The 24,529-nt window shown below is 56.8% G+C and overlaps 2 protein-coding genes across 6 annotated transcripts in view; one reads left to right on the top strand and one right to left on the bottom strand.

The window, feature by feature from the left end:
* Positions 1 to 1,901: 1,901 nt before the first annotated feature.
* MSTO1 (misato mitochondrial distribution and morphology regulator 1) lies at positions 1,902 to 8,379 on the top strand. The gene is made up of 14 exons (XM_043568154.1): positions 1,902 to 2,084; positions 2,173 to 2,308; positions 2,613 to 2,682; positions 2,781 to 2,856; positions 3,098 to 3,152; positions 3,235 to 3,373; positions 3,537 to 3,654; positions 3,727 to 3,861; positions 3,950 to 4,102; positions 4,355 to 4,486; positions 4,558 to 4,742; positions 4,962 to 5,066; positions 5,140 to 5,252; positions 5,503 to 8,379. The coding sequence occupies exons 1-14, from the start codon at positions 2,001 to 2,003 to the stop codon at positions 5,715 to 5,717; spliced, it is 1,716 nt and encodes a 571-aa protein (XP_043424089.1). The 5' UTR covers positions 1,902 to 2,000; the 3' UTR covers positions 5,718 to 8,379.
* LOC122476000 (GON-4-like protein) overlaps positions 5,324 to 24,529 on the bottom strand; it is a 75,544-nt gene continuing 56,338 nt past the window's right edge. For 2 of the 5 annotated variants that reach the window (XM_043568149.1, XM_043568148.1), the window contains exons 18-32: positions 23,412 to 23,556; positions 21,730 to 21,880; positions 17,296 to 17,412; positions 15,264 to 16,922; positions 14,503 to 14,758; positions 13,756 to 13,940; positions 12,824 to 13,021; positions 11,123 to 11,266; positions 10,489 to 10,632; positions 10,267 to 10,386; positions 9,107 to 9,220; positions 7,926 to 8,124; positions 6,863 to 7,481; positions 6,651 to 6,753; positions 5,324 to 6,265 (exon numbers count right to left, since the gene is read on the bottom strand). In XM_043568149.1, coding sequence (XP_043424084.1) covers positions 6,116 to 6,265; positions 6,651 to 6,753; positions 6,863 to 7,481; positions 7,926 to 8,124; positions 9,107 to 9,220; positions 10,267 to 10,386; positions 10,489 to 10,632; positions 11,123 to 11,266; positions 12,824 to 13,021; positions 13,756 to 13,940; positions 14,503 to 14,758; positions 15,264 to 16,922; positions 17,296 to 17,412; positions 21,730 to 21,880; positions 23,412 to 23,556 — 4,304 coding nt within the window. In that variant the 3' untranslated portion in view covers positions 5,324 to 6,115. Of the gene's footprint in view, positions 6,266 to 6,650; positions 6,754 to 6,862; positions 7,482 to 7,631; positions 7,738 to 7,925; positions 8,125 to 9,106; positions 9,221 to 10,266; positions 10,387 to 10,488; positions 10,633 to 11,122; positions 11,267 to 12,823; positions 13,022 to 13,755; positions 13,941 to 14,502; positions 14,759 to 15,263; positions 16,923 to 17,295; positions 17,413 to 21,729; positions 21,881 to 23,411; positions 23,557 to 24,529 lie in introns of those variants that run through there. The other 3 variants (XM_043568150.1, XM_043568152.1, XM_043568153.1) reach the window with 3 other exon arrangements.

Genomic DNA, 24,529 nt, shown 5'->3' with positions numbered 1-24,529 from the left:
CAGGTCATGATCTCACGGTTCGTGAGTTCGAGCCCCCGCGTTGGGCTATGTATTTACTTGCGTCACCATTTGAAAGGAAATTGCAGACAAGTGTTTTATCACATTTCTCCTAAGAATAGGATATTCTCCTATATAATCAAAATTCCATTACCACACCAGAGAAACCCATCATCAATATAATGTTCAATAATACTATGCTTTTTTAAATTTCTCCAGTCATCCCAACATCTTCATGGCTACCCGCCCCCCGTTGCCAATTCGGATTCCAACCAATGTTCACAAATTACATTAACAATGAAATATCTCTTAAATGTCCTGTTACCTTCAGTAGACCCGCTGAGGTTTTGTTGGTGTTGTTATTTGACATTTTTGAAGCCATCTGGCCAGTTGTACAGACTGTCCAACATTCTGGACTCACCTAATTGTTCCTGCAGATACAGGTTAAAGGCTTTCGCGAGCACAGTGGGTGGGTGACGTGTTCTACTGGCCACACATCACATCACTTCGGTTGGTTCCATTACTGGTGATGCTAAATTTGATCACTTGGTTAATTTTGACATCCGTCATCATAAAAATATGCTCTCGCAATGCGATCAACAGCCTAAGTTCAGCTGTGGCATGTTTCTTTGAAATCCTGAAACCTTCCCGTTGACCAACAAATTACCACCCACTGATGATCTTCGTCTGAGTAAGTTCTTACATTGATACCTGCAATCTAAATCGAAATTCTATCCTTCCATCTACATTTACTAGCTGCTGTTCTGTCACCCCTAACACTCTCCCCTCTTTTTTTTTTTTTTTTAATCTCCTTGGGGACACTTTTTTGAAAATACGGTGTTTAAATACCCCGTGAAACTGGAACAGAACAGGATCGAGAGCCCGGAACATAACATGAAAAGCATTAATATTTGAAAAGGTCCGTGAATGTGACTATGTTTTAAAAAGCAAAGCAAACACAAACTCTATTCTTCTAAAACTTCCTTTAAGGCAGTGAAAAAGCAAACAGAGTGGTCGTAGGTACTTTCAACACACACAACTGACAAACGGCTTGTATCCCGAATCAAGTACTGACTCCCACAGATCAGTAAGACGATCCAAAAGAAAGACGGGCAAGAAACTTGAACATGCACGTCACATAAATGGATCTCCACCTGGCCGATAAACGTACGAAAAAGCGCTCTCAACCTCGTTAGCAGTTAAAACCCGTGATGAGGACTACAATCTTTAAAGGTAACGGTGCACCGACTGAAAACTCGCCCGCACCGGTGGTGGACGGTCACACCGGTAAAGAGTTTGAGAAGACAGGTTTGTGCTATTTACCAAGCTCCAGGACAGCCTCCACTCCGACCCAACGCGTCCACTCCAGGTGCGCGCCCCGCGGAAGCGCGTGCAGGTACAGAGGCGCGAGGCGGGGGGGGGGGGGGGGGGGGGGGGGGCTCGGCACACGCCCACCAGCCGCCAGCCGGGGCGACCTCAGGGCACCCCTCGGCCGCGGCGCGCCCGCACAACGGGGCCACGAGAGGAGCTGCAAGTACGCGCAAGGTTGGGGGAGAGTTTCTCAGACGACATCGAACAAAAGGCAGACGCAAAACACTGCCAAGGGCGCCTCATTCACGGGACGTGACAGGCAGTCAGGCCAGCCCGCACTATGGGAGGCGACGCCGACGCAGCGACCGCAGCCTCCTCCGTTCGGCCGCCGGCGGGACCCACGCGAGACGCCAGGCCCCGCCCACAGCGCGCCACGAGACGCCCGGCCCCCGCGCCGGCCACTTCCGGCCGCGCCGGGCCCCGCCCCCCAGCGAGAGCTGGGCCCGCGCCGGCCTGGCCCGAGTGGAGGCGGGGCTTCCGAAGCCCGACGAATCGCTCGCCCGACGGGAAAGGACGTACGTGTGGACCAGTACTGCGCGGGGGCGGAGACCCCGCCCACAAGCCGACGATCCAATCGGCCCCGAGCGGCGAGTGGGCCGCCGCGCCTGCGCGACCCAGCGGAGCCGGGCGGCATGGCGGGCGGGGCCCGGGAGGTGCTCACGCTGCAGTTGGGCCACTTTGCGGGCTTCGTGGGAGCGCACTGGTGGAACCAGCAGGTGAGGCCTGCGGGCGCTGCCGCCGCGGGGCCGCTCGGGGTCTCCAGCCGCCCCCGCTGAGGCCAGGCCTTCCCCTGTGCACCCCCAGGATGCTGCGCTGTGCGCCCCGACCGGTGCCAAGGAACCGCCGGGAGAGCTGTGTCCCGACGTCCTATACCGGACCGGCCGGACGCCCCACGGCCAGGAGACGTACACGCCTAGACTCATCCTCATGGATCTCAAGGGTGAGGCGGCGGCCGGGGTCGGCCAGCGCGCAGGAGCCCCCGGGCGTGCGGACCGGAGACAAGCAGCCGCAGGGACCCGGTGGACGGTGGCACTCTTGTGGGACCCCGCGGTGCTCCCTTCCTACGGCCGCACAGCTCACGCCCAGGCTGGGGATGGAGGAGAATCTGGATTCTCCCAGACGAGGGTTTTACCGGGCTCAAGTGTGTGCACGAAAGCTCGGTGGCAGCAGGCTGGCAGGAAGATTAGCCGGAGGCCGGGAGGAACGAGGCCTCGAACCGACGCTGCCTGTTCTTTTTTGTACAGGTAGCCTGAGCTCCCTGAAACAAGAAGGTGGACTCTACAGGGACAGACAGCTGGATGCAGCAATAGCATGGTACTGGTGACGTTCGCAGTGGGAATGTGCACAGGAAGCTGGACAGCTGCGAGGAACGGTCACTGAAATCCTTCTCCGTTTTTCCCCCCCACTCCCAGGCAGGGAAAGCTTACCACACACAGGGAGGAACTCTATCCCCAAATCCCTGGCCTCCAGGACCTTCTGAGTGCAGAGGTGAGGGCCTCTACTGCTAGAGCTAGAGTGGCCTCCACTGGGGCAGAGAAAAAGGATTTTGATCGTTTTAAATACCTTGGGATGGCATTTTGGGAAGCAGCACTTTTTTTTCCTACAGAATGTGACTGTTGGGTGAAGGCAGGCTGTAGACTTGGTCAGAATCCAAGAGAATCAGTCAACTTTTGCCTGTAGACTGCCTGGAACTAAATGCAGATTTCTCTCTGCCCCTCCCCCTCCCCAGGGAGTGTTGAGTAGTGATGGGATCTGGAGGGTCAAGTCCATTCCCAATGGCAAAGGTGAGACTTCCACCAGGTACTACAGGGCAGGGAACCGGGCAGAACAGCAACAGGAAGAACACTTCTTTTCGTTTTTCTTCAGGTCCCCCACCGCTGACCACTGCTGCAGCCCCCAAACCATTCACCCCCACAGAGGACAGCATCAGAGTCTGGTCGGATTTCCTCCGGGTCCATCTACACCCTCGGAGCATCTGTATGATTCAGAAGTACAACCACGATGGGTACGTGGGCCCCAAAGGGTGTGAACCGAGAAACGGGATCCCCACTGATGTTGATGGGGCTCCTGAGGCCACCTTCCCCACCGTCCCTGCAAACGGGATCTTGCAGGGCTGGGGGGTGAGGGTCGGGGCTCCTGCAAGTCCTGGTTGTGGTCACGTCCGGCAGGGAAGCAGGTCGCCTAGAGGCTTTCGGCCAAGGCGAGAGCATCCTGAAGGAGCCCCGGTGCCTGGAAGATGTGGAGGACAGGCTGCACTTCTACGTGGAGGAGTGTGATCACCTGCAGGTAGCCGTGTGGCCAGGCGGGGCCTAGGCAGGACCTCGGCCTGCCCCGTCTGCCATCACCGTCTCCTTCCAGGGCTTCCAGATCCTGTGTGACCTGCACAACGGCTTCTCTGGACTAGGTGCCAAGGCCGCCGAGTTGCTACGAGACGAGTACTCAGGGCGGGGAATAATAACCTGGGGCCTGCTCCCTGGGCCCTACAGTCGTGGGGTGAGGACACCTTGGGGAAAAGTCCTGGGGCATGGAGCGAGACCACCCAGGGAGAAAACTGCGTAACAGTCACTCTCCCTTCCCCCAGGACCCCCTGAAAAACATCTATCGTCTGCTGAACACAGCGTTGGGCCTGGTGCACATGTCCGCCCACAGCTCTCTGGTCTGCCCCTTATCCTTGGGCGGGGGCCTGGGGCTGCGACCGGAGCCACCCGTCACCTTCCCCCACCTGCACTATGACGTAAGGCTCGAGGTTCCTGTTGGGACTGCAGCCCCCACCCCAGCCTTTCTCTGCCACCAGCCCCCCACCCCAGCCTTTCTCTGCCACCAGCCCTGTTCTCGAACCCTCCGCTTGTACTCACCCGTGACACGGCCCCTTTGGAGCACACTGTCCTTTGTCAAAGCGCCTGGACGTCTCTGCCATTAGGGTTCTGCCTTCACACTCTGCTTTCCAGACCCTGAAGGCTAGGTGCCCTTCTTGGTATCTTCACAGCCCGCCCTGCCTTTCCACTGTGGTGCCATCCTGGCCACAGCCCTGGACACCGTCACTGCTCCGTACCGCCTCCGTTCCTCGCCAGTCTTCATGGCTCACCTGGCAGACATGCTGAACTTCTCTGGGAAGAAGGTACGGAGCGCTGCACAGGCGCCGGTCGCAGTGGAGAGAAAGCCGCTACTTGATCTCTCCCTTCTCTTTAGGTGGCGACCGCAGCGGCCACCATCCCCTTCCCCTCGGCCCCAGGCCAGTCCCTACCCGACGCTCTGGTGCAGCTGGGAGGGGCTGCCGCGTGGACCCCCCTGTCTGCATGTGGGAGCCCTTCTGGAACGTGCTGCTTCGCCCAGTCTGTGGTGCTGAGGGGTCTGGACAGAGCGTGCCACACCAGGTGAGGGGGCAGGTTCAGGGAGCCTGTCGGACTTGGGACTCCCATCCTGGTCTCGCACACACCTCTGGACATCCTGATGGCGTCGCCCCACTCTTCCTTCTCCTGCCCCTCCCCCCCCTTAAGACCCTCAGCGTCCTGCTTCCGCTGATGGCCTACAAACAGGAAAACCCCTAGTTCCTGGTCCACAGATTAATGGTGGTTTTGGCTCTGTCCCGGCAGCCAGCTGGCCCCGGGGACCCCTCTGCCCTCGCCGCTGCACGCGTGCGCCACTGGGGAAGACGTCCTGGCCCAGTATTTACAACAGCAGCAGCCCACAGTCAGGAGGTCAGTGCGATGCCCACTCCCCGCGCCCAGACCTCCTTCAACTTCTCGCTCAACCTCTGCTCTCGCCCCACAGCTCTGCCCACTTGCTGCTGGCTCCCTGCATGGTGGCTCCCCCGTACCCCCAGCTCTTCTCCCCAGGCCTCAGCCAGCACGGTTTGGTTGTGGACGGTCCCCCATCTGGGGCAGGTACGTGGGCAGTGAGGGTATGGGAGAGGTTTTACCGTATCCCTTCCTAGATGAAGGTTCTTGACAAAGCCCACAGTTAAACATCCCTTTATTCACTTGGTGGCCCCTGAGGGACGTGGCCTTCCCCTGGAGCACTGGTTTACCGAGGGGACGGCACACAATCCAGTGAGTTCACTCTCCCATCCAGTCTGCGCGGCAGAGCCCAGGGTAGAAAAGCCATTTTCAGGCCTCCTTTTGTGTCCCTCCACAGCCGTGGAGAGCATCCCAGTGCTTGGGGCCCTCTGCTCCTCCTCGTCCTTGAACCGGACCCTGGGAGACCTGGCTAGAGAGCTCACCAAGCTCGATGTGCGGCGCTGGGCCAGCTTCCTGGCCGCCGGCGTGGAGCAGGGGGACCTGGACGAGGCCCTGCAGGAGCTGCGCAGCCTGGCCCAGTGCTACCGGAGTGGGGGTGGCCTCGTGGACTAAGGCTTCCCAAGAACAGGAAAGAGCTGGTTTACAATAAAAACTGCTGGGTATAGGAGCTCAATGTTCTGGGACTGGCTACACCAACACAAGCACTTCATACGTCTAGAACCACTGTGGTGGGATCACAGAACAATAAATATGTGCCATCAGACCCGGGCGGGGAGGGGGGCGGGGGGAGAGGGGAGGTAGAAAGGGAGCCAAGCCCACTCCCTCGATGCTGTTCGCGAGTACGTTCAGAAAGACCCAGAAGGACTCGTAAGCTAGCAGAGCCATCCGCCCCCAGTCGGCCTCAGCCCCCGCGCCTCCGGCCCTACAGCCTGAGCTCCGGGGGTGGGGCGCCAGCCAAGCACAAGCACCGCCGGCCGGGGCCAGCAGATGACACCGCCACGCGCCCAGGGTCACGCGTCCAGCTCCTCCTCCGACAGGAGGTCCCCGCGGTCAGACAGCTGGTCTGTGTTGCTGGTGCTGGTCGCGTCCTCCTCCTCCTCAGAACTGGCCTCACAGGCCGTGTGGAAGAGCCGCATGAGTTCCCGGAAACGGTGGGAAACCTAAGGCCAGAGAGGAAGGTTCTGACGTTGACCAAGCAGTACGTGCCGATCGAGCAATCGGTCTGTTCCCCACAGTGAGGTCGGGAGGGCTGTCCCCCCCCCCACACACACGAGAGGGGACTCCGGTCAAGAGGCTTATCAGCATCTGGCCCCAAATCATAAGGCTCCCGAACACGACCTGGAACGTCTGTGGGCTCCTGACGGTCCACCGCCCTCTCTCAAACTAAAACCAGACTCCCTGACGAGTCGGGCCCCTCCTTGGGGCCCACCTGTACAGTCGCGCTCGGTGTCCTGTCTCCTGCTTGGCCAGCCCAGCCTCTCCTCGCCAGTCCGTGTGCTTGGATCCCCTGGGGCCCGAAGCTCTGGCAGGGCTTTCGCCACTTACCTCGGTCGGGGTCTTGTTTCCTAGCTGCTGGGAGATGACGCTGAAAGTCTGTGGCTGTGCCCCCCGCTCCTGGCACATGGTGAGAATCACGCGGTCAGCTTCCCTGGAACCCACGTACCACGATTAACTCCAGATCAGCAAAATGGACACGTGCACTCATTTTCCGGATACACACGCAGCGGCCCGCCCCTCCCCCCCCCCCCCCCACCTACCTGGTCCACAGCACCACCTTCTCCCCGGTGGAGCTGACCTTGCTGTTGTTGGCACAAACAGTAGCTTCTGTGGTCTTCGGCTGCTGCTCTCCCATGGGAGCCTTGCCCTGCACTCCACAGTCCTTAACCAAACCTCCTCTGGGGGCTTTGGAAGAAGTCTCTGAGGTGTCCGTTCCCGACAACGACTCGCGGGCGGGGGACATCCTGTGTGCGGTCTTCACCCCAGCTCTGCTCGACAGCAGCCAGCTCCCCGGACTGTCTGAGACCTCAGACAACCGTCTCCTCCCTAAGTCTCTGGTCCTTGAGGAAACGGGACTCAGAAAGGAAGCAGGGTTCTCCTCGGTTCCAGGCCATTTCTCAGTTTCCGAAGCATCCCAGGCGGGAACGGAAGCCTCTGGCTCACCCACTGCCTCCTGGTCCTCCCCCTCATTCCGAAGTCTAGGGGACGCCTCAGGGCAGGGCAGGACCTCACGCTCAGCCTGGTTTCTCCTAACCACGCAGAGCACAACTCCAGGGCTGGAGGAAAGCTGAGGAGTCTCGGGTGAACAGGGCGGTGGGCCCCCCAGGACGAGCTGCTCTGTCAGGGTCGCTTCCTGCGTGTTCCCCACTGCTGATCCTGCTTAGGAGGAAAATAAGGACCTAAGAGGATGGATGGGGTCAAGGTGCCCTGGGACGCCCAGTTACCACAGGGCCACACAGGTGGGCTACTGTGATGGAGCCCCAATCTCAGTGCGGTGGGGCTGGCGGAAGTCACTTAAATGAAGATAAAAGCCCGACTGTCAAGGCCCAGAATGGCAGTCTTCAGGACGCAGATGACCACAGGGTCCGGAGGGCAGGGAAGGGACTGCAGTCACGCTGCCTCGCACTCCCAATTCCTCGAGAGGACAGAGGCCACAGCAGAGCAAGTTAAGGCCGGACAGAAGGATCTCCCGTTACTTGTTAGTAAAAGAGGGGGTTCTCCGTCCAAGAAGGACTTGCTCGTCCTGGCTCAGAGACGTTCTTGGTTGAAGCACGTAAGGACATGGAAAAGGGGGGAAAGAGGCGGGGCTGGCAGAACACTCACCTGGAATAGGCAGAGCTCCCCTGCCGGGCGGGCCCTGGGCAGCCTCAACGCTTTCCCGCTCGTCTGGGACTTCCTCCTCCAGCAGGTCCTTGCCCTGCCCGGCCTCCTTAGCACCAGGCACAGGGCTGGCCTCGCGGTGGGGGCTGCCACCCGCCGACTCATGGGGCTCCTTGCTCTTGTAGGATCTGCCGTCACAGACCTGCAGGAACAGCCTCCTTGGTCAGGGGTCTCCTGACTGCCTTTTTCTCTGGCGACCAAGCCCTGCCCCCACGTCCGGCAAGTACACCTGCTCCACCAACTTTAAACGACCCAGAAGGCGTCTGGTTCTACCCGCCGTTCTCCGAGCAAGGACTGTATCTTTGCTGCCAACCAACCCTACTCTAGAGACCCGGCATTACTTCGAGGGTCTGTTTTCTTGACACAAGTGTATCTCATTAAAAGCAAGCAAGCAAGCAAGCTGAGAAATACTTGAAGCAGTTCATTGTTATCCAATTCCAAAAGCTTTACCCACAGGACTTTTTTTTAAGGTGTATTTATTTATTTTATTTTATTTTATTTTTTTAATTTTTTTTTTTTAACGTTTATTTATTTTTGAGACAGAGAGAGACAGAGATGAACGGGGGAGGGTCAGAGAGAGGGAGACACAGAATCTGAAACAGGCTCCGGGCTCTGAGCTGTCAGCCCAGAGCCCGACGCGGGACTCGAACTCACGGACCGCGAGATCGTGACCTGGCTGAAGTCGGACGCCCAACCGACTGCGCCACCCAGGCGCCCAGGTGTATTTATTTTTGAGAGAGAGGAGAGTGCGTGCACGTGAGCACGCAGGAGAGGGACAGAGAGGAGACAGAGGGTCTGAAGCAGGTTCCAGGCTCTGCAGTGACAACAGAGAGCCCGATGCGGGGCTCGAACTCACAAACCATGAGATTGTGACCTGAGCTGAAGTCAGACACTTAACCGACTGAGCCACCCAGGCGCCCCATCCACAGGATTGTCTTTAAAAAGCGAATCCATTGCACACGTGTAAAAGATTCTATTTTGACTCAAATAGCGCGTGCGCCGCCTATCGCGTGGGTGCCGTCCTTGCAGGAGCTCAAGGCAGTACCCCGTGCGGGAGCGGACCTCACCCCGAACGGGGAGGCAGTGCGGACGCCCGCCCCTCGGTGCGGCCCGGCCCGGCTCACCCTGCTGCTGCAGCGGCTACACCCTCTTCTCTTGCTTTTCTTCAGCTTGGGATCGGGGCCTCCTTCGTGGCAGGAGCAGGCACAGTCCCGGGCGCCATCCGGCCACTCGGCCTCCTAGGAGATACCGGGCTTGGTTAGCCGCCCGGCACGTCCGGGACCGAGAGAAAGCGGAGTCATGAGGCCTCAGAACAGGTCGCCCCAGCACCCACACCGGCCTCCTCTTTCATGAGCCCCCAACTCTCCAATCGGCCCAGGAACTCTCAATCCCAGCCTGTTCTAAATCCCCGAAACCACCCTTAAATGACCCAAAGATGGACCCCTCCCAGTTGCCCAGATGTTTCAAGAAACACGTAAGTCACATACAATCTGAGGCAAAGTCCCAGGAAAGGCCGTCACAGGGTGTGACCTGACTCGACCACCTTCGCTCCTGCCTCCCCGTGCCTTGAGCTCTGCCCCCTCCCAGCCCCATTGAGGGGGGCTTTCTTTGTGCTTTTGGAGGCCCCCACACGACACTCTGTGTCCAGTAATCTCAGATGCAAGCTATCCCAACCGACAACAAGGAAACTGAAACCGAGAGAGGTGAAGTAAGCTGCCCAAGGTCATCCAGCTAAGAAGCCGTTTTCCGCAAGGGAGAGGAAAAGACATTCAGGAAAACAGACTCCCTGGAGAGCAGCAGAGGGCAGGGAGTCTGTGCAGACCTATTCGCACCCCAGCACAGCCACTTATGGACACGAGGCCCTGGCGACGGCCTCGCCATGAATGTCCGTTTCTGCCTCTGTGAAATGAAATGAGAGCAGTCTCTTGGGGGGACTGCCATGGGGCTCACCGAGAGAATGACCAGATACGTGCCTCTAGGAGCCACGTGCACTTTGTCACCAGTACTGCTGAAGTGGGGGCTCGCTTCTGTATCTTCATACCAACAGAAAGGAAGAAGACAAGACCCAAGACAAATAGCTCCGAGCAAGAGAGAAGAGGGGGGAAACCTCCTCCTAATGGGGTGGCCGGTGGGGTGCTCTCCAGCATCCGCACTCCTCCCGCCAGGGGCTCCACGGCCTGACCTCGGGCTCCTGCAGCACGCATGGCACACTCGGCCAGAGAAATGCTCACGAAACTCAAGGCCTGATTCACGACCGACAGATCATGCCCGACAACCCGGATACCTTATCGTGATTTTGGACCCCGATCTCTTTTCTTCTTTTGCTTTTTGAGGCCGTGGGCATCTTGGGGGGCTCCTCCTCCTCTTCCACATCAGGCAGGGCCACTTCTTCAAAGCCGTCAAACTGGGGGACGAGTGGGTGCTGCTCAACGCAGACCCTGGGCAGGCACCCCGCGCTCCCACGGCCATCCCGCTTCCCAAAGCCCCGCAGCCCCCGGCCCCGCACCTCGTACTCCTTCTCCTCTGTCCAGTTGATCTCTTCAAAGTCGCCCAGCCGGCTGGCCGCTGGGCGCAGGTGATCAAAGAAGACGGAGAACTCATCTTGCAGGTGGTCGTGGCCCTTGAGTAGCTGCCACATCTGTGTCTTGAGCTGAGAGGGTGTCAAGGGACAGACACGTCCCCCAGGCTTCTCCAGGTGGCCATCCCACACCAGACCCACATACTCCCAAGGCCCACTTCCCTAGTGCCCCGAGGGACACACAGAAGCCCCTCTTTGAAGGCTAAGGGTTCTTCACTGCCCCCTCCCTGCTCGCGAGCCCGCGCTGGAAGGGTGCTAACAGTACGTGCAACCCCCAATGACGACACTAACGATACGTGTGACCCCCAGCTCAGGCAGCATCACCTGCTCCCTGCGCCTCCCTCCCAGGGCACTGAGGGCACCTTGAGGCAGTCAGGCTCAGGTTTCAAGGGACAAGCCCCCCCCTATTCCAGGACCTTAGGCTTTAGAAAAGCCTACAAAGTCCTCCCCTTCTACGCCCCTCCAGACGTCCACAGTCCCGGCAGCCAGAGAACACGGCCCGGTCAGGGGACGGTGGGAGGCGCAGGTGCGCAGGGGGAGGAAGCAGGACGGGCAAGGGTACCTCGCTGATCTCCTGGGGCAGGCAGTCCGCGCAGCTCTGCAGGACCTTGATGATCTTCTGGTGGTGCGAGGGGTTCTCTGCAAAGCAGATCTCCAGCTGCCGGAGAAACTTGCGGCTCTTCTCAAAAGCCTGCTGCTCCTCAAACTACCACAGGGGAAAGAAGGCAAGAGAGTCCCCTGTGTGGCTGAGCAAGACCAGAGTGCTCTGAGCAGAAGACAGGAAATGCGGGCCGGGGACTGAGGTTGACGGGGCTCCTTTACAACCGCGAGACGGACTTTAAGACCTGGAGTCCAGGGCGCCCGGGTGGCTCCGTGGGTTGAGCGTCTGACTTCAGCTCATGATCTCACGGTTGGTGAGTTCGAGCCCCATATGGGGCTGTGATGACAGCATGGAACCTGCTTCGGATCCTGTATTACCCCTCCCCGCCCCACCCCCCACCGCCACCTCTCTCTGCCCCTCCCCTGCTCATTGTCTCTCAAAAATAAACATTAAAAAAAAAAAAAAAGAAGAATATGCTAAAAGAGCCAGGCGTCCACCCGAGGGTTGCAACGTCAGCCAGCCCACGACACCGGGGACGTGAACAGGCCCCAGAGAAGCGCACGTCGGGGTGCTGGGGTTTCACGGACTGTGAAGTCACACACTCAAGGCCCTGTGTGTGGCACCACACGGTTTACAAAGCTCTGCACACGAGTGCTCGTCTAAGCCTCATAACCACAGGGGAAGAGCGGATGGCAGGGTGTGCGATCACCCCGTTCCCGGGGCACCCGGGTGGCTGTCGGTTGAGCAGCCGACTTCAGCCCGGGTCACGATCTCACGGTTCGTGAGTTCGAGGCCCACACAGGGCTGGCTCTCTGCTGTCGACACAGAGCCTGCCTTGGATCCTCTCTCCCTCTCTCTGCCCCTCCCCCACTTGTTCTCTGTCTCTCCCTCTCTCAAAAGAATAGACCTAAAAAACAAAAATCACCCCACTCCCATGTGACTGCCTCAAGACCATCAGAACCATCTCGTTGCACCACTCATTCCGGTGTCTCTCAACCATGACAAGACGTCCAGAACTACCGGGATATTCCCTCGTGGTTACACATTTCTCTCCAAAACTTCAAATGCCACCTTACGTGCCGGCCATCCCACACCACCGTGCACGTGATACAACTGCGGTCCCCTGCCCCATTCCACCGACAGCCCTCACTCCTCCCTCCCGACGTGTTCTTCGGTGAGGCCTTGTCACCAGGAAGCGCTATGCACATTTACTATTTCTGTCGGCTTTCTGATCCTCAAACCTACTTACTATATGCATTTCACCGTTTATCACCTGACTCTCCCGGGAGAGCGGAAGCTCCACGCGGGCAAGGATGTCACCCTTTTGTAATGGCCGCACTCTCGGCACCTAGAGCTCTGCCCAACATGTACTAGGCACTCAGTTAAGTGTTTGTTGAACGAACGCCTGTTTTACCACGGTGAGGCGCAGATGAGGGCACATGATTTACCTGAGGCCCGTGAGGGCAAGCAAAGGTACGACCCCACACGGCACACATAAAGAAATGGGGAGACGAGGGGCCGGGAAGATCACCTCTTGAAAAGAAGAGGGCTCCGTGGGCCATGCCAGGGTCATCTGACCAGGGGCCGTCGGGGGACGGGCACAGTGTCCGTGAACCTCGCTCGGCCCCACTGTCACCGGACCCAGCAACCCCATCCACTTACTAATCCACAGGCCAGAGCCTGCTCGGGCAACAGGAAAGCAGCAAAGTCCTTGAGCAGCTGAGGCCAGTCCTGGAGCAGGATCTGCAGGCTTCTGTAGAGATCCACAGCGGTCTGCCGCTGAGGACTTGACTCGAACTCATAGATAACCTGAAGGAAGTCCTCGTACTTGCCAGGGGCGTGCCGCAGGGCTTCTCGCACCTGCGCAGGAGACGTACCACCATCAGTGCTCTGTCCGCGGGCCCCAACACGAAACAGCAGCACGGACCGAGGAGCAGGGGCCCCGCTAGAGAGCTCCGAGACCCGCCCTGCACAGGCCGCTCCCGACAGATCCCCAGATCTGTTCGTGGCGGACACCGCGCCACGAGCGAGGCACAGCTCTCTTCCGGTGGCGGGCGTCCACAAACCACAGCCCTGCCCACAAGACCAGCAAGTTTCTCTAGCTCACAGTCCTACCCTGTCCCGGACTTCAGCTCCCCGCTGAAATAGAGAAGGAGCGCCCTGTGCACAGCATCAACTGAGGGTAAATAATACCGGAGTCAGGAAGGTGAGGCAGGACTGTCATTGCGAGCACACCCCCTTGCTGGAGGGGCGGGACCAAGAGAATGAGACTGTGGCACAAGACAGGAACAGGCCGGCTCATGTCTCTGGAGACCAAGGTGCTTCCCTGAGGTCCACCCTCGGGCCGATGCACAATAGGTCTTTCTTCTCAAGCTGCGAGCCCGGGAAAGGCCCTTATTAGCCAACCCGTGAAGTCCCCCTCACGATGATGGTGGGATCACCTTTCCCAGCTTTCTGAACAACAGAGGGGTGATGCTCAGGGACTACGACAAGCCACGTGTCACTGAGCCCTGTGCCTCGCGGCCCCTCACACAGATCCCTGGAAGAAGCAGCCGAGCTCGGAGGGACAGTAACAGGAAGCGGCATCTGCCTACCCTGGTCAGGTAAGCCTGGGCGAAGGCCAAGTCCTTCTGCTCCCTGAGTGGGTCTCGCTCCAGGATGTCCTCATCGTACAGCAGCAAGAGCTTGGAGGTGTCCTTGCTGGCCCGGGCCCGGCCTCCCCGCCGGCCGCGAGCCCGCTGGCTGCTCCGGCCCTTCCCGGCAGCCCTGCCACCCTCTCCTGGAGAAGACACCAAGCCCACGGTTGCTCCGACCCCACCGCGCCACCCTTCCGCCCCGGCTCCTCAGGAGACCCCACCCCCTGCTCCGGGTCTGGGAGGGCCTCGGGAGAAGAGCTGGTGGGAAAGTGGCGGGAAGGCAAGACTGGCAGGTGAGCCCTGTGCGGGCTGCACAGCCGTGCTCTCTGAGACGCTCAGGGCACCTCCGCTACTGTGCACTGAGAAAGGGAGTCCTGAGAGCGAGCACAGTCCTACGCTGGGCTCTCGGAGGACTACGTGTTGCTGAGGAACGGCAGTGTCTTCTGAAATAAACGTAGCTCTCAGCCTCACACGTGACAGATGGATTGAGCACCACCGAAAACCCGGGATGGACCCGGTAACAAATCTAACAGCTGGCACAAACCAGCACAGGCACCGACCGGGCAAACGTGTCTGGGGAGGGCGGAGGGCAGGGGAGGTCCAGAGGATTTCCTTGGAAAACTCACAGCTGGTTTCTAGACTGTTCTGCACGCCCGGCAGAAAGGAGGCCAGCTGGGCCCCGCACACGCCCGCACGCACACTCACCTGGCGGGGCGCTGCCGGCCTCCGCCTCCGGAGCTGTCCTGGGCGAGGCAAAGGTGGCCGGCGGCTTCTCAGCAGGGTCTCCGGCGGCCTCGTCTGTCATCTCATCCTCCTTCTGCAGGCTTTCCATCCCTTCTGCCTCTTCTTCCTCCTCCTCCTCGGGCTCAGAGTTCTCTTCCTGGGAGTTCTCCTCCTCGGACTCGCCCTCCTGGCCCGCGCGCCTCTCAGAAGCCAGCCAGGTCAGCTTCTCCATCGTCTCCTGCGACCCCCCCCCGAGAGCATCCCCAGGGCTGGCATCGGCTCGCCAGGAGCCACCGGCACAACCCCCCAGCACAGACACCGGAGCACGTCGCCTGGGCACAGCCTCCGGGGTCCAACGTGGAGTCGGCACCCAGGGAGAGCTACGCTTGCAGCCTGGTGGCAAGGGACAGTGGGAAGAAGATGCGTTTTGAAAGGCCACCCTCTACCCTGAATACGGCTCTCCTTTGCCAGGGTCCACGCTCAGGACCTACACACGTAGGCGTTCAAACCGTGCACAGGTGATTCGATCTAACAGTTAAGGGACCCTGTGCCAAGCGAAACTCCTAAGTACAAGTTCACCCTTTCCTCCCCTCGCCTCCACCCCACAGCGTGTCTTGCAACGTTTTCAAGAGTCAAACTGAAGGCAGGACTATCTAGAGGCAGCAAGCAAGCAGGTGGCCTATCCGTAAATCAGGCAAATGGCTGAGACCACAGAACACATGAGAACATTCCCTGGCTCTCACCTGGAGCTCGGGGACAGACAGCACAGACTCCTCCGAGGCCGATGACATCTCATCCTCCTCATCTTGGGTGAGGTCGTCAAAGTCCTCCTCCTCCTCCTCCTCCGGCCCGTCCTTTTCCGCCCCAGCTTCCGGCCCAGCCGGGGTCCCGGCCGCCTGGCAGTCAGCGCTAGCGAAGCCCTCAGACTTCCCGGGGGGGCTGCTGCGCGCCGCGTCGGGGTCGGCACAGGAGGAAGCGGTCCTCGGAGAGCCTTTGCTCACGGCTCCCGAGTGTCCCTCGTCCCGAGGCTCCCGAGAGGCTGAAGAGGTTCTCGCTGGCTGACTTCCCTCCTCCTCCTCCTGCTGTAAGACGGGCGGCCTCCTTGGCTCCTCCCCTGGGAAGCCAGCGTCCAATCCCACAGAACACCCTGCCCTGCTGTCCTCACAGGCGTCCTCCCCGGGGTCTTTGGGCTCCATCTTGACGACGTCCTCCAAGTCCCGGGGGGGTGTGCTCAGAGACTCTCGGGAGCCCAGGGGCGGCTCCAGACCTTGCCCCCCATGCTCTGCTTTGACAAGAGTCCAGCCACAGGCGCTGTTCTCCGACAGCTCTTCCTGGCACACACGGTCCGCTGCTGGTGGCCCTGGGCTGTGCTCCTCTTTGGGGAAGACGGGGGCACAGAGAGGAGACAGTTCCTGGGGTTCTAATTTGGGTTCTAGGCCTTGAAAGGCATTTTTCCCTTCAGCCAAAGGACAACTGATGTCCACACTCACTGGGGCCTTATCTTCAGGGGCGGGCGGGACAGGAAGACTCACAGAGTTGCCGGAGACAATCAGGGGTGGGAGAGAGGAGGCCACAAGGGGCTGACTCAGTGGGCAGGGGAAGGAAGTGGGGTTCACCAGGAGGGTGGTGATGGGAATGGCCTGTGGACTCTGGGCCACAGCCGCACTGACAGGCTGGATCACGTTGCAGCCACTGCCAAGGCTCACCACCTTGACCGTGGCAGCAGGCACAGTGAAGATAACAGGTACGGGGTGGATGAGGGAGGCTGGCTCCAGACACAGAGAGGCCTTGGCCCCCTTTCTCTTTGAGGCTCTCGGCCTCGCACACGGCTTTCGAAACTTAGATGGGGCAAGCGAGGGCAGCATCACCTTGGGCACAGGGGCAGAGGGGAGCGCAGTCTGGGGCTCAGACAGGGGGAAGCCGGTCCTGGCCTCAGGGGTCGTGGAAGGCAGTGCCGTCGGAGACTCAAAACTGTCCCCGCCAGGGGCCCCCGGCGGAGGGACACCTGGCACCGTCTGCACGACAGCAGCTGGCTGGATCACGTGAGGAATTCGGACCACCATTTTGCTTGGAGGGGCTTCTGGCGGAGTGGACCTCGCCGGTGTTTTCCCGGGGGTGGAGCCAGGCTGGAGAGAGGGGCTGGGTCTGATTAGGAGGGGCTTCAGGACTGACGGCCGCTTCTGTCTCCAGGCCTTCCTGGAAAAACAGTTGGCAACTGGCTTCAGTTTCAGGACCACACCCTTGGGCAACAGCAGTGGGTACGGAGTTTCACTCCCCAGTTCCGAGCTGCCTGTCCCCAGGCCTGGCTCTGAGCTGACCTCAGCGGCTCCCGTCACACCTCCTACCCCTCTGGCGCCGTCAGCTCTGCGCCACAGCTCCTCCTGGATGGACGGCAGGCTGGCCTATTGAGAACAAGAACACACGGATCCAGCACATGTCAGACTCTGGCAAAAAGAACAGGGCTTCCTGGATTTGAGGGGCCTTTCCCGGACAGTCTCGAGAAATCTTTCTAAGGTTTCTCCTGCAGGACACAAAATTTCTACAAAGACTACATTCCAATCACAGCCTCTAGAAATGCATTTGACCCACCACTTATCGAAGGCTGTGGAGCCGCCTGGGGGAAGGACAAGAAGCAGGAGAGGAAGGGTGCATGAGGAGGAGTGCCTGGGCCCCAGTCCTGCAACTCCAGCTCTGAAGGCATAAAGTGGCCCTTGACGTCTCTGGCAGGGTGTGGTGTCCCCCCGCCGCATGCACACTCGGGGAGCAAGGCTGCACCTTTAACCAGAATGGAAGCCGGTGCTCCTCCCTCTCTACAGGCGGCCTCCACTGATGCGGCTGGAGCTCTTCACAGCACTTCACCAGGATGGGCAGCTGTTTGGTCTTCTTATAAAACTGAGCAAGAAGGAATGAAACACGAGTTACATTCTGTCCAGAAACACTGCCCTGTCAGGCTGGGGAGAGGAGTGTGCTCTAACATACACACATACACACACACACACACACACACACACACACACACAGCACATGTTAAATGCTTCTACACCTCAAATGACACTAATCTCCAATAAAGATTTTACAACACTCTGTGTCATCAGACAGGGACAAGTTTAGGTCACAGAGAAAAGGAAGCAGATGGTCAGAGCGCTCACACTTAAAACCTGCTCCTACTCAGCTGTCATGACAGTGCCTGAGCCCTCATCCGGGACACATGGACACTTCCTATTAAGGAAATAACGGTGCAAGGGACACCAGAAAGGAGGGAAAGAAGAAGAAAAGAGAGACGGAGACGGTTTTAAGAGTAAATTTACAGGGAAAGTGAACTCACGGTGACAGTAAGCATCCATTCAAGCAACATCTGTGCTGCAGGCTGAGGGTACAAATAAGAGAAGACATTCCTGCCCCCCAGGGGCTTACAGACTAGTAGGAGACAGTCAAAGAGGTCAACAATGACATCCTCTGTGAAAGAGTACAAAAATGCACAAAACAATGACACACATCTGACATTTGAACAATAAGGATATTTCTGGAGCAGATGCAACTACAGATGAATCTTAAAGGCATAGAGTTTGCTGAGCAAAGTGGCGGGGCGGGGTGGGGAACGGGCAGAGCAGACTTCTGGTTCCAAACCTTGAATGCATGTAAGGAACCACAGAGACTGGTCTGGCTGCAACACAGGAACATGGAGAGACTTTCAGAGACAAGTCAGAGGTAAGACACGGCGGGCCTTCTGTGCCACACCAGGCGGTCTGACTCGTGTCCAGAAAGGTTATCTGGAGGTGGCTATGGCAGCAACGTGAGGGACAGGATAAATGGAGCCAGAAACCGCGGGTAGAAACTAGCGTGTTCCTCATGGTGTCGCCAAGGCCAGCACTAAGCCAATGAGCAGCAGGGTAGGAAGCAGGTTAAGACAACAGAGGACTTGGTGACAGAGCAGCGGGCAGAAGTGATCACGCTGCAGGGGTCAAGGAGAATTCGCAGCAACGTGGGCCGAGACAACAACCAGAACGAGCAGACCATAGCAGGGGCGAGTGGTGTGGCGGGGGAAGGGGGGGGTCTGCTGGTGGGGGAGGTTGGTGGCAACACCTGGAAGGTGCAAAGGGACACGGTTCAGACCGAGAAGTCAGCAAGGAGACCGAAAGAAGACTTCCTGGCAACAGCTGGTGACGCGACGCAGACACCTGGGAGAAAAGTCCAGACGGAAGACACAGACCCGAGGACCATGAGGAGACAGATCGCGCCAACACGCACGAACGTGGAAGGGCCCACACGCTGCAAGGCCCCTGTGGAACACGGACACTTGAGCAGGGCAGGCAGACTTGGGGAAGCAGCCGCAGTGAGAGCAAGAGGGGGTTGCAGAAGTGAGCAAGCTGCAGGGTCAGCGGGACAGCCACCCAGAGGAGAGCCAGAGAGCAGCCCCCAGATCGCTAACAGGAACACAGCCCCCGGATCGTTAGCAGGGAATGCACTGAGGTTTTGCAGGGAAGACGTCCACACTTGCAGCGGTTACACAGTAAAGGAGACACTTACTGTTAAAACAGATTAAACACATCCATTTAGCTTTGTTCTTTTTTTTTTTTTTTTTAAATGTTGATTAATTTTTGAGAGAGAGGGACACAGAGCATGAGTGGAGGAGGGGCAGAGAGAGAGGGAGACAGAGAATCTGAAGCAGGCTCTAGGCTCTGAGCTCTGGGCTCTGAGCTGTCAGCACAGAGCCCGACCCAGGGCTGGAACCCACAAGCTGTGAGATCATGACCTGAGCCGAAGTCGGATGCTTAACCGACTGAGCCACCCAGGCACCCCAGCTTTGTTCCTTCTTAAAACCCCATGAAAACAGAAGGGAGCTGTGGTGAGGTGAAAGCCTATATGGAGAGCAGATGGAAGAAAAGGTAAAAGCAACAGTCTTCAAAGCTAATGAGCAGACGGATGAGTAGAGACACAGGGAAAGGAAGAGCCAGATCCCACACGGAAAGAAGTTTTAAGGACCAGCTAGACAGATGTTGGAGAAAAACACAGAGAAGTGGGGGTAAAGCTGGAAGCAGAACCGGGTGACGAAGAGGACAGGTGCCGCCCAAATCCCACCCCATTTGGTGTAGCCAGACGGCGGCCTCCCCCCAGCCCAACAGCAGCGGCTGGACTGAGGCTGCCAGAGACAGGTCCAGCCTCCGTCCTGTCCTGCTTCCCACGCACCCTCTGCCATCCACCATTAAAAACTATTCAACGAACAAAAAAAAAGCTATCGGAAATTAAAAATATTAACAGGAAAAGCAAAGAGAAAGAAAAAGTCACAAGAAAAAGAAAAAGCTGAAGTAACATGCCAGAAAGGCCAACAGAAGATCGAGTGTTGGAAAAAGAGAAGACAGCAGGAGACTACCGCGGGGAGGCCGGGCACCTGACACGGACAGGCCAATGGTGGGGGCTGCCCAGTCCTCGCAGAGCTAATGACAGACCCATACTAGGCATTCTAGGCATTCATATTACCATGAAATTCCAAAACAATGGAGAAAAGGGAAAACCCTACATGCTGTAGGGGGACAGGAAGCGCAGGTGTCACACAGGTTCAAGAGGCAAAGTGGCATCAAATCTCTAGAGGCGGAAGTAGCGACTAGGAGAAAATGCAGCAAGGTCCTTCGAAGAGTCAGACGCTTAATCAGCTAAGCCACCCAGGCACCCCAGCCCTTAAACTTTCTAAGAACAATTATTTTCAACTTTGGGGCACCTGGTGGCTCAGTCGGTTAAGCGTCTGGCTCTTGATTTCGACTCAGGTCATGACCTCACGGTTCATGAGATGAAGCCCCGTGTCGGGCACTGCACTGGGTGTGGAGCCTGCTTGGGATTCTCTCCCTCTGCTCCTCCCTGCTCGCGCACTCGCACTCCCTCTCTCAAAATCAAATACATTTAAAAAACATGATTTCCAACCTCAAATTCCAGACTTACTAAAGGTGGCGAGTAGAAAAGGGATATATTTTTCAACGTGTTATTTTAAACAATTACAGACGCATAAAAAGTTGCAAAACTAGAAAGGTCTTACGTAGCTTTCCCCCAGGTTCTCCCAATGGCCAGACCTTATGTCACACGGTGACAACAGTTACACACACAAACCAAATATACAGCACAGCAGCTAAACCAGGCACAGCCTCTGGTCCAATCTGCGGAGCGTGAATACCGTGAATACGGACAGTCTAAACGGAAACACCTGTTTCTCTAGCATTCTCCCCCAGATTGCTACGAGGCTGTGCTCCACTAAAACAGGGTGAATAAAGCAGACGAAACAGATGTGGGTTCGGGGACTAGGAGGATGCACACAGGTAAGAGGCACAAGGAAGCCCCAGGATGATGGGTAGGGGAAGCCCAAGAAGACACCGTGCGACAAGGCGAGAGAGCAGCCTGTCCAGAGGGAACAGCCTCAGAGGAGTCAGGGACGGAACATCCACACTGTGAACACACTCAGAGGAGATCTGTAACATGGAGGTAAAGTCCAGTGCTGACCAGCTAGCACACACCCTTGAGAGCGAGCTCTACCCACTCCCCCAAACGCAACCACTACCCCACAAAACACTACATGCCCGCAGGAAAAGCCAAGCAACCAGGCTGGACCACACCGCTCAGCGGCGAGGAGCGTTCACAACGCGCTATCACGTTTTAACGTGAGCCCTGAACACGATCTAGCCAACTGTGGTCTCGTGGGAAAGCCAGACAACAGGAGATGCCACGTGGTGACAAGGGGCTGTGGCACGGGGAGGAGGGGAGGGCTGAGCCTCCGCAGCCCTGGTTGCTCTTGAGTTAAGTGACGCCTCAGGGCAAAACGTCAAGCGGTGGCAACGACCCGCAAGCCACCCGGACACGGAGGCAGACACGCCACCCCTCAAAACGGCAGCAGGAAACGGAGAGAGAAATACCAGTTTTCCTGATCAGCCTCACAGAACTATCCGACTCTTCAAAGCTCTTAGGTACCTTTTACGAAGTATGTACTTTTAACTTTGACAGAAAGAGCCAAGGACAAGGATACGGTGGAATGTCGTTCACCCTTTCAAGAAGGCTGGAGGCCAAGAAGACAGGCGGCTAGAGGGAAGCATGAGGTCAAGAAATATTTTAAGAGTTGGGATGCTTTTATTTTTAGGAGAAATGCCCTAAGAGGAGGACGAGGGACTTGGAGAGGAGGAAGGGCTGCCCGGGAGCCCCCAGCTGGGGCGGGAGGAGCCAGGCACTCACTTTGATGATGTTGTCGGGCGCGCGGTTCATGTTGAGGTTCTTGATCCGCACGGTCAGCTGGTGCGCGGTCTTGCAGGTGAGGAGGTACTTGCTCATCAGCAGCTTCGGAAACTTGGTCCCTTCAAAGTGCTTTAGCCCTAAAGCCAACAAACTGAGAGAGGGGCAGTGCTGACCAGCGGGGCAGTTCTCCCCAGAGAACTCCGCGGGGTACGACCCACCGTTCCCACACCTCATTCTTGCGTGAGTCGACACAGAGTGGCCGGCGTTTCCTGAGAGCTGGTAGGTTCTAAGACCTGCTCAGCTCAAAGGAAGGCAAAGGAAGGAGAATGGGGCTCAGGGAACAAGCATGAGATGAACAACGGGCTCTGAGTGACGTTAAACTCAGCACCAACCGCCTCCCCACACGACCCACTCAACCGCGGCACCTGTACACCACAGGCCGCCACGGCAGTGGACGGCACAAATCAAGAGCCGTGGAAGTGTTCGTGACCTTCGTCAAATAACCTCACACTTGGCAATTTACCCAAAGGGGTAAACCCAAAATACTTTCAAAAGCTCTATGCACACAGATCCTTGGGGAAGCCTCGCTACAACAGCAAAACAAGAGAGGAGAAAAAATGAAAGTGGCAAATAAAAGGACTATCGTAAGGCCATTAAATATCACTTTAAAAGACAACACACAGAAACAAAAGTAAAGACAATGTGACAGTACAGAAGAACAATTTCAAGGCGTTAGGTAAAAACAAAACAAAACAAAATTATACTTAAATTGCCAATAAAGATTATATGGAAAATGCAAAAAGAAAAATCATTGGAGGCACTTGCTGGCTAGGTGGATACAGCATGTGACTCTCGATCTCAGGGCTGTGAGTTCAAGCCCTACAGCAGGAGAATTTACAAAAAAAAAAAAAAAAAAAACAATCCACAAAGGAAAGAAAAAAAGAAAAATCATTGTCTTAGGGTGGTTAGAATAACAGATAAAAATTTTTTGCCACTGGGGCACCTGGGTGGCTCCATCGGTTAAGCGTCCCACTTTAGTTCAAGTCATGATCTCCGGTTCATGAGTTCGAGCCCCGCATCGGGCTCTGTGCTGACAGCTTAGAGCCTGGAGCCTGCTTCGGATTCTGTGTCTCCCTCTCTCTCTCTCTCAAAAATAAATAAAACATCAGGGTGCCTGGGTGGCTCAGTCGGTTGAGCTTCCAACTTTGGCTCAGGTCATGATCTCACGGTCCGTGAGTTCGAGCCCCACGTCGGGCTCCGTGCTGACAGCTTAGAGCCTGGAGCCTGCTTTGGATTCTGTGTCTCCCTCTCTCTTGGCCCCTCCCCTGCTCACGTTCTGTCTCTCTCTCTCAAAAATAGACACTTTAAAAACATTTTTTTTAATTTTTTTTCCTTTGAAAAATTTCTTCTACCAGTACTATGAGACTGGTTTTTACAATAACTCAAAAACAAAACACAAGTTAAAAATGTTTCAAAACCGCACATTGTTCCCCAAAAAGAACAGTCCCCCTGGCACTGCTGCTGCGGACACAGCACAGAAGTGGGCCCAGCGAGACCGCTTTGCTTCTGGCCTTGTGTGTCCATGTCTGATGACACATGCCCTATCTCCCCTGAGCACAAGAGAAACAACTAGTTCTCCTCGGGTCACCCTGTGCATCTGTTCCCCCACAGTAAACTCTTACTTGTCCTCGGCCTTCGTGAAGAAAATCTTATCCTGGGGATTCTTTGCCTTCAGAGAACACACTGGAAGTAGCTCTGGATACATGAACACCTTGCTCGTGGCCAGGATCCAAGCCACTTGCTTTGGCAAACAGGGAAATTCATCTGCTGTGAGAAAACAAAATCCTGTGGTAAATGAAATTCTAGAACAAAAGAGGTCTTCACAAAAGCTTCCGAATGCATTCTCTAGATGCATTTATCTAGAGCCGTCCCTCCCTAGGGAAGCCCGCCCTCCCGCCCTGCCTCGCCCAAGGTTTCAGCCATCGTCCTCGGCCTGACACATGCCTGCCGGGAGTCCCCCGTGAGCTCCTGCCAGCTAGTCCTCTCACCCTTCCCGTGTGGGACCCCTAGCCCCTAAGTAACAGGGACACTCACAACAATGATGACCGAGAACACCCGGCTCACTGTGTGCTCAAAGTCGTTACCCCCTCTCCCCCTTTAGATCCTTGGAAGATAAGTGACCTTCAACAATGCTTGCTTTCTTCCAGGGTAAGATGTGAACTTCTTCAATCTCCCTCACAAACCTGGTATTCCAAATTTTATTTGATTTCTTACTTAACTTTCCTTAAGTCCTCCCAGAGTCCTCCTGGGGTTGGGAACAAAAGCCATAGGAGGAGTGAGACACCTCCGTCTCAGTTCTGTCCTGCTGCCTCAGCCTCTCAACTCCAGGCCTGTCTGCCTCTCCAGAGAGGAAACACAACTGAATTCGTGGTTCTCCCTCCACAAATGTTTTTATCTCCCCACAGGCGGCATTTATCACCACGGTGTGCAAGTTTTCATTACCAACACAGGGCTAAGAAACTAGTTTGAGACCCCTGTGTGTGACACAGTGTACTTAAACTCAATTATATTCAACTTCACTGCAAACGTCAGGGATTTAAAAAGAAAATCCGAAGACCAACACACCCGGAGCAAACCACAACTAATCTTCTAACCCAGGAAACAAATCAGAAGCAATCATTTCATTCAAGGGAACAGCACACATTTTCTCACAAACTACTCAGCGATGCAAGGTAGAAAGCCAGCCAGCACCATCTTCAGAATTCTCGAACGTGGCAAATGTTCAACACGTCTGATTTGT

Source organism: Prionailurus bengalensis, chromosome E4 (assembly GCF_016509475.1).
Source record: "Prionailurus bengalensis isolate Pbe53 chromosome E4, Fcat_Pben_1.1_paternal_pri, whole genome shotgun sequence".
Classification (NCBI taxonomy): Eukaryota; Metazoa; Chordata; class Mammalia; order Carnivora; family Felidae; genus Prionailurus; species Prionailurus bengalensis.
This window is presented reverse-complemented; position numbering and strand designations above follow the sequence as displayed.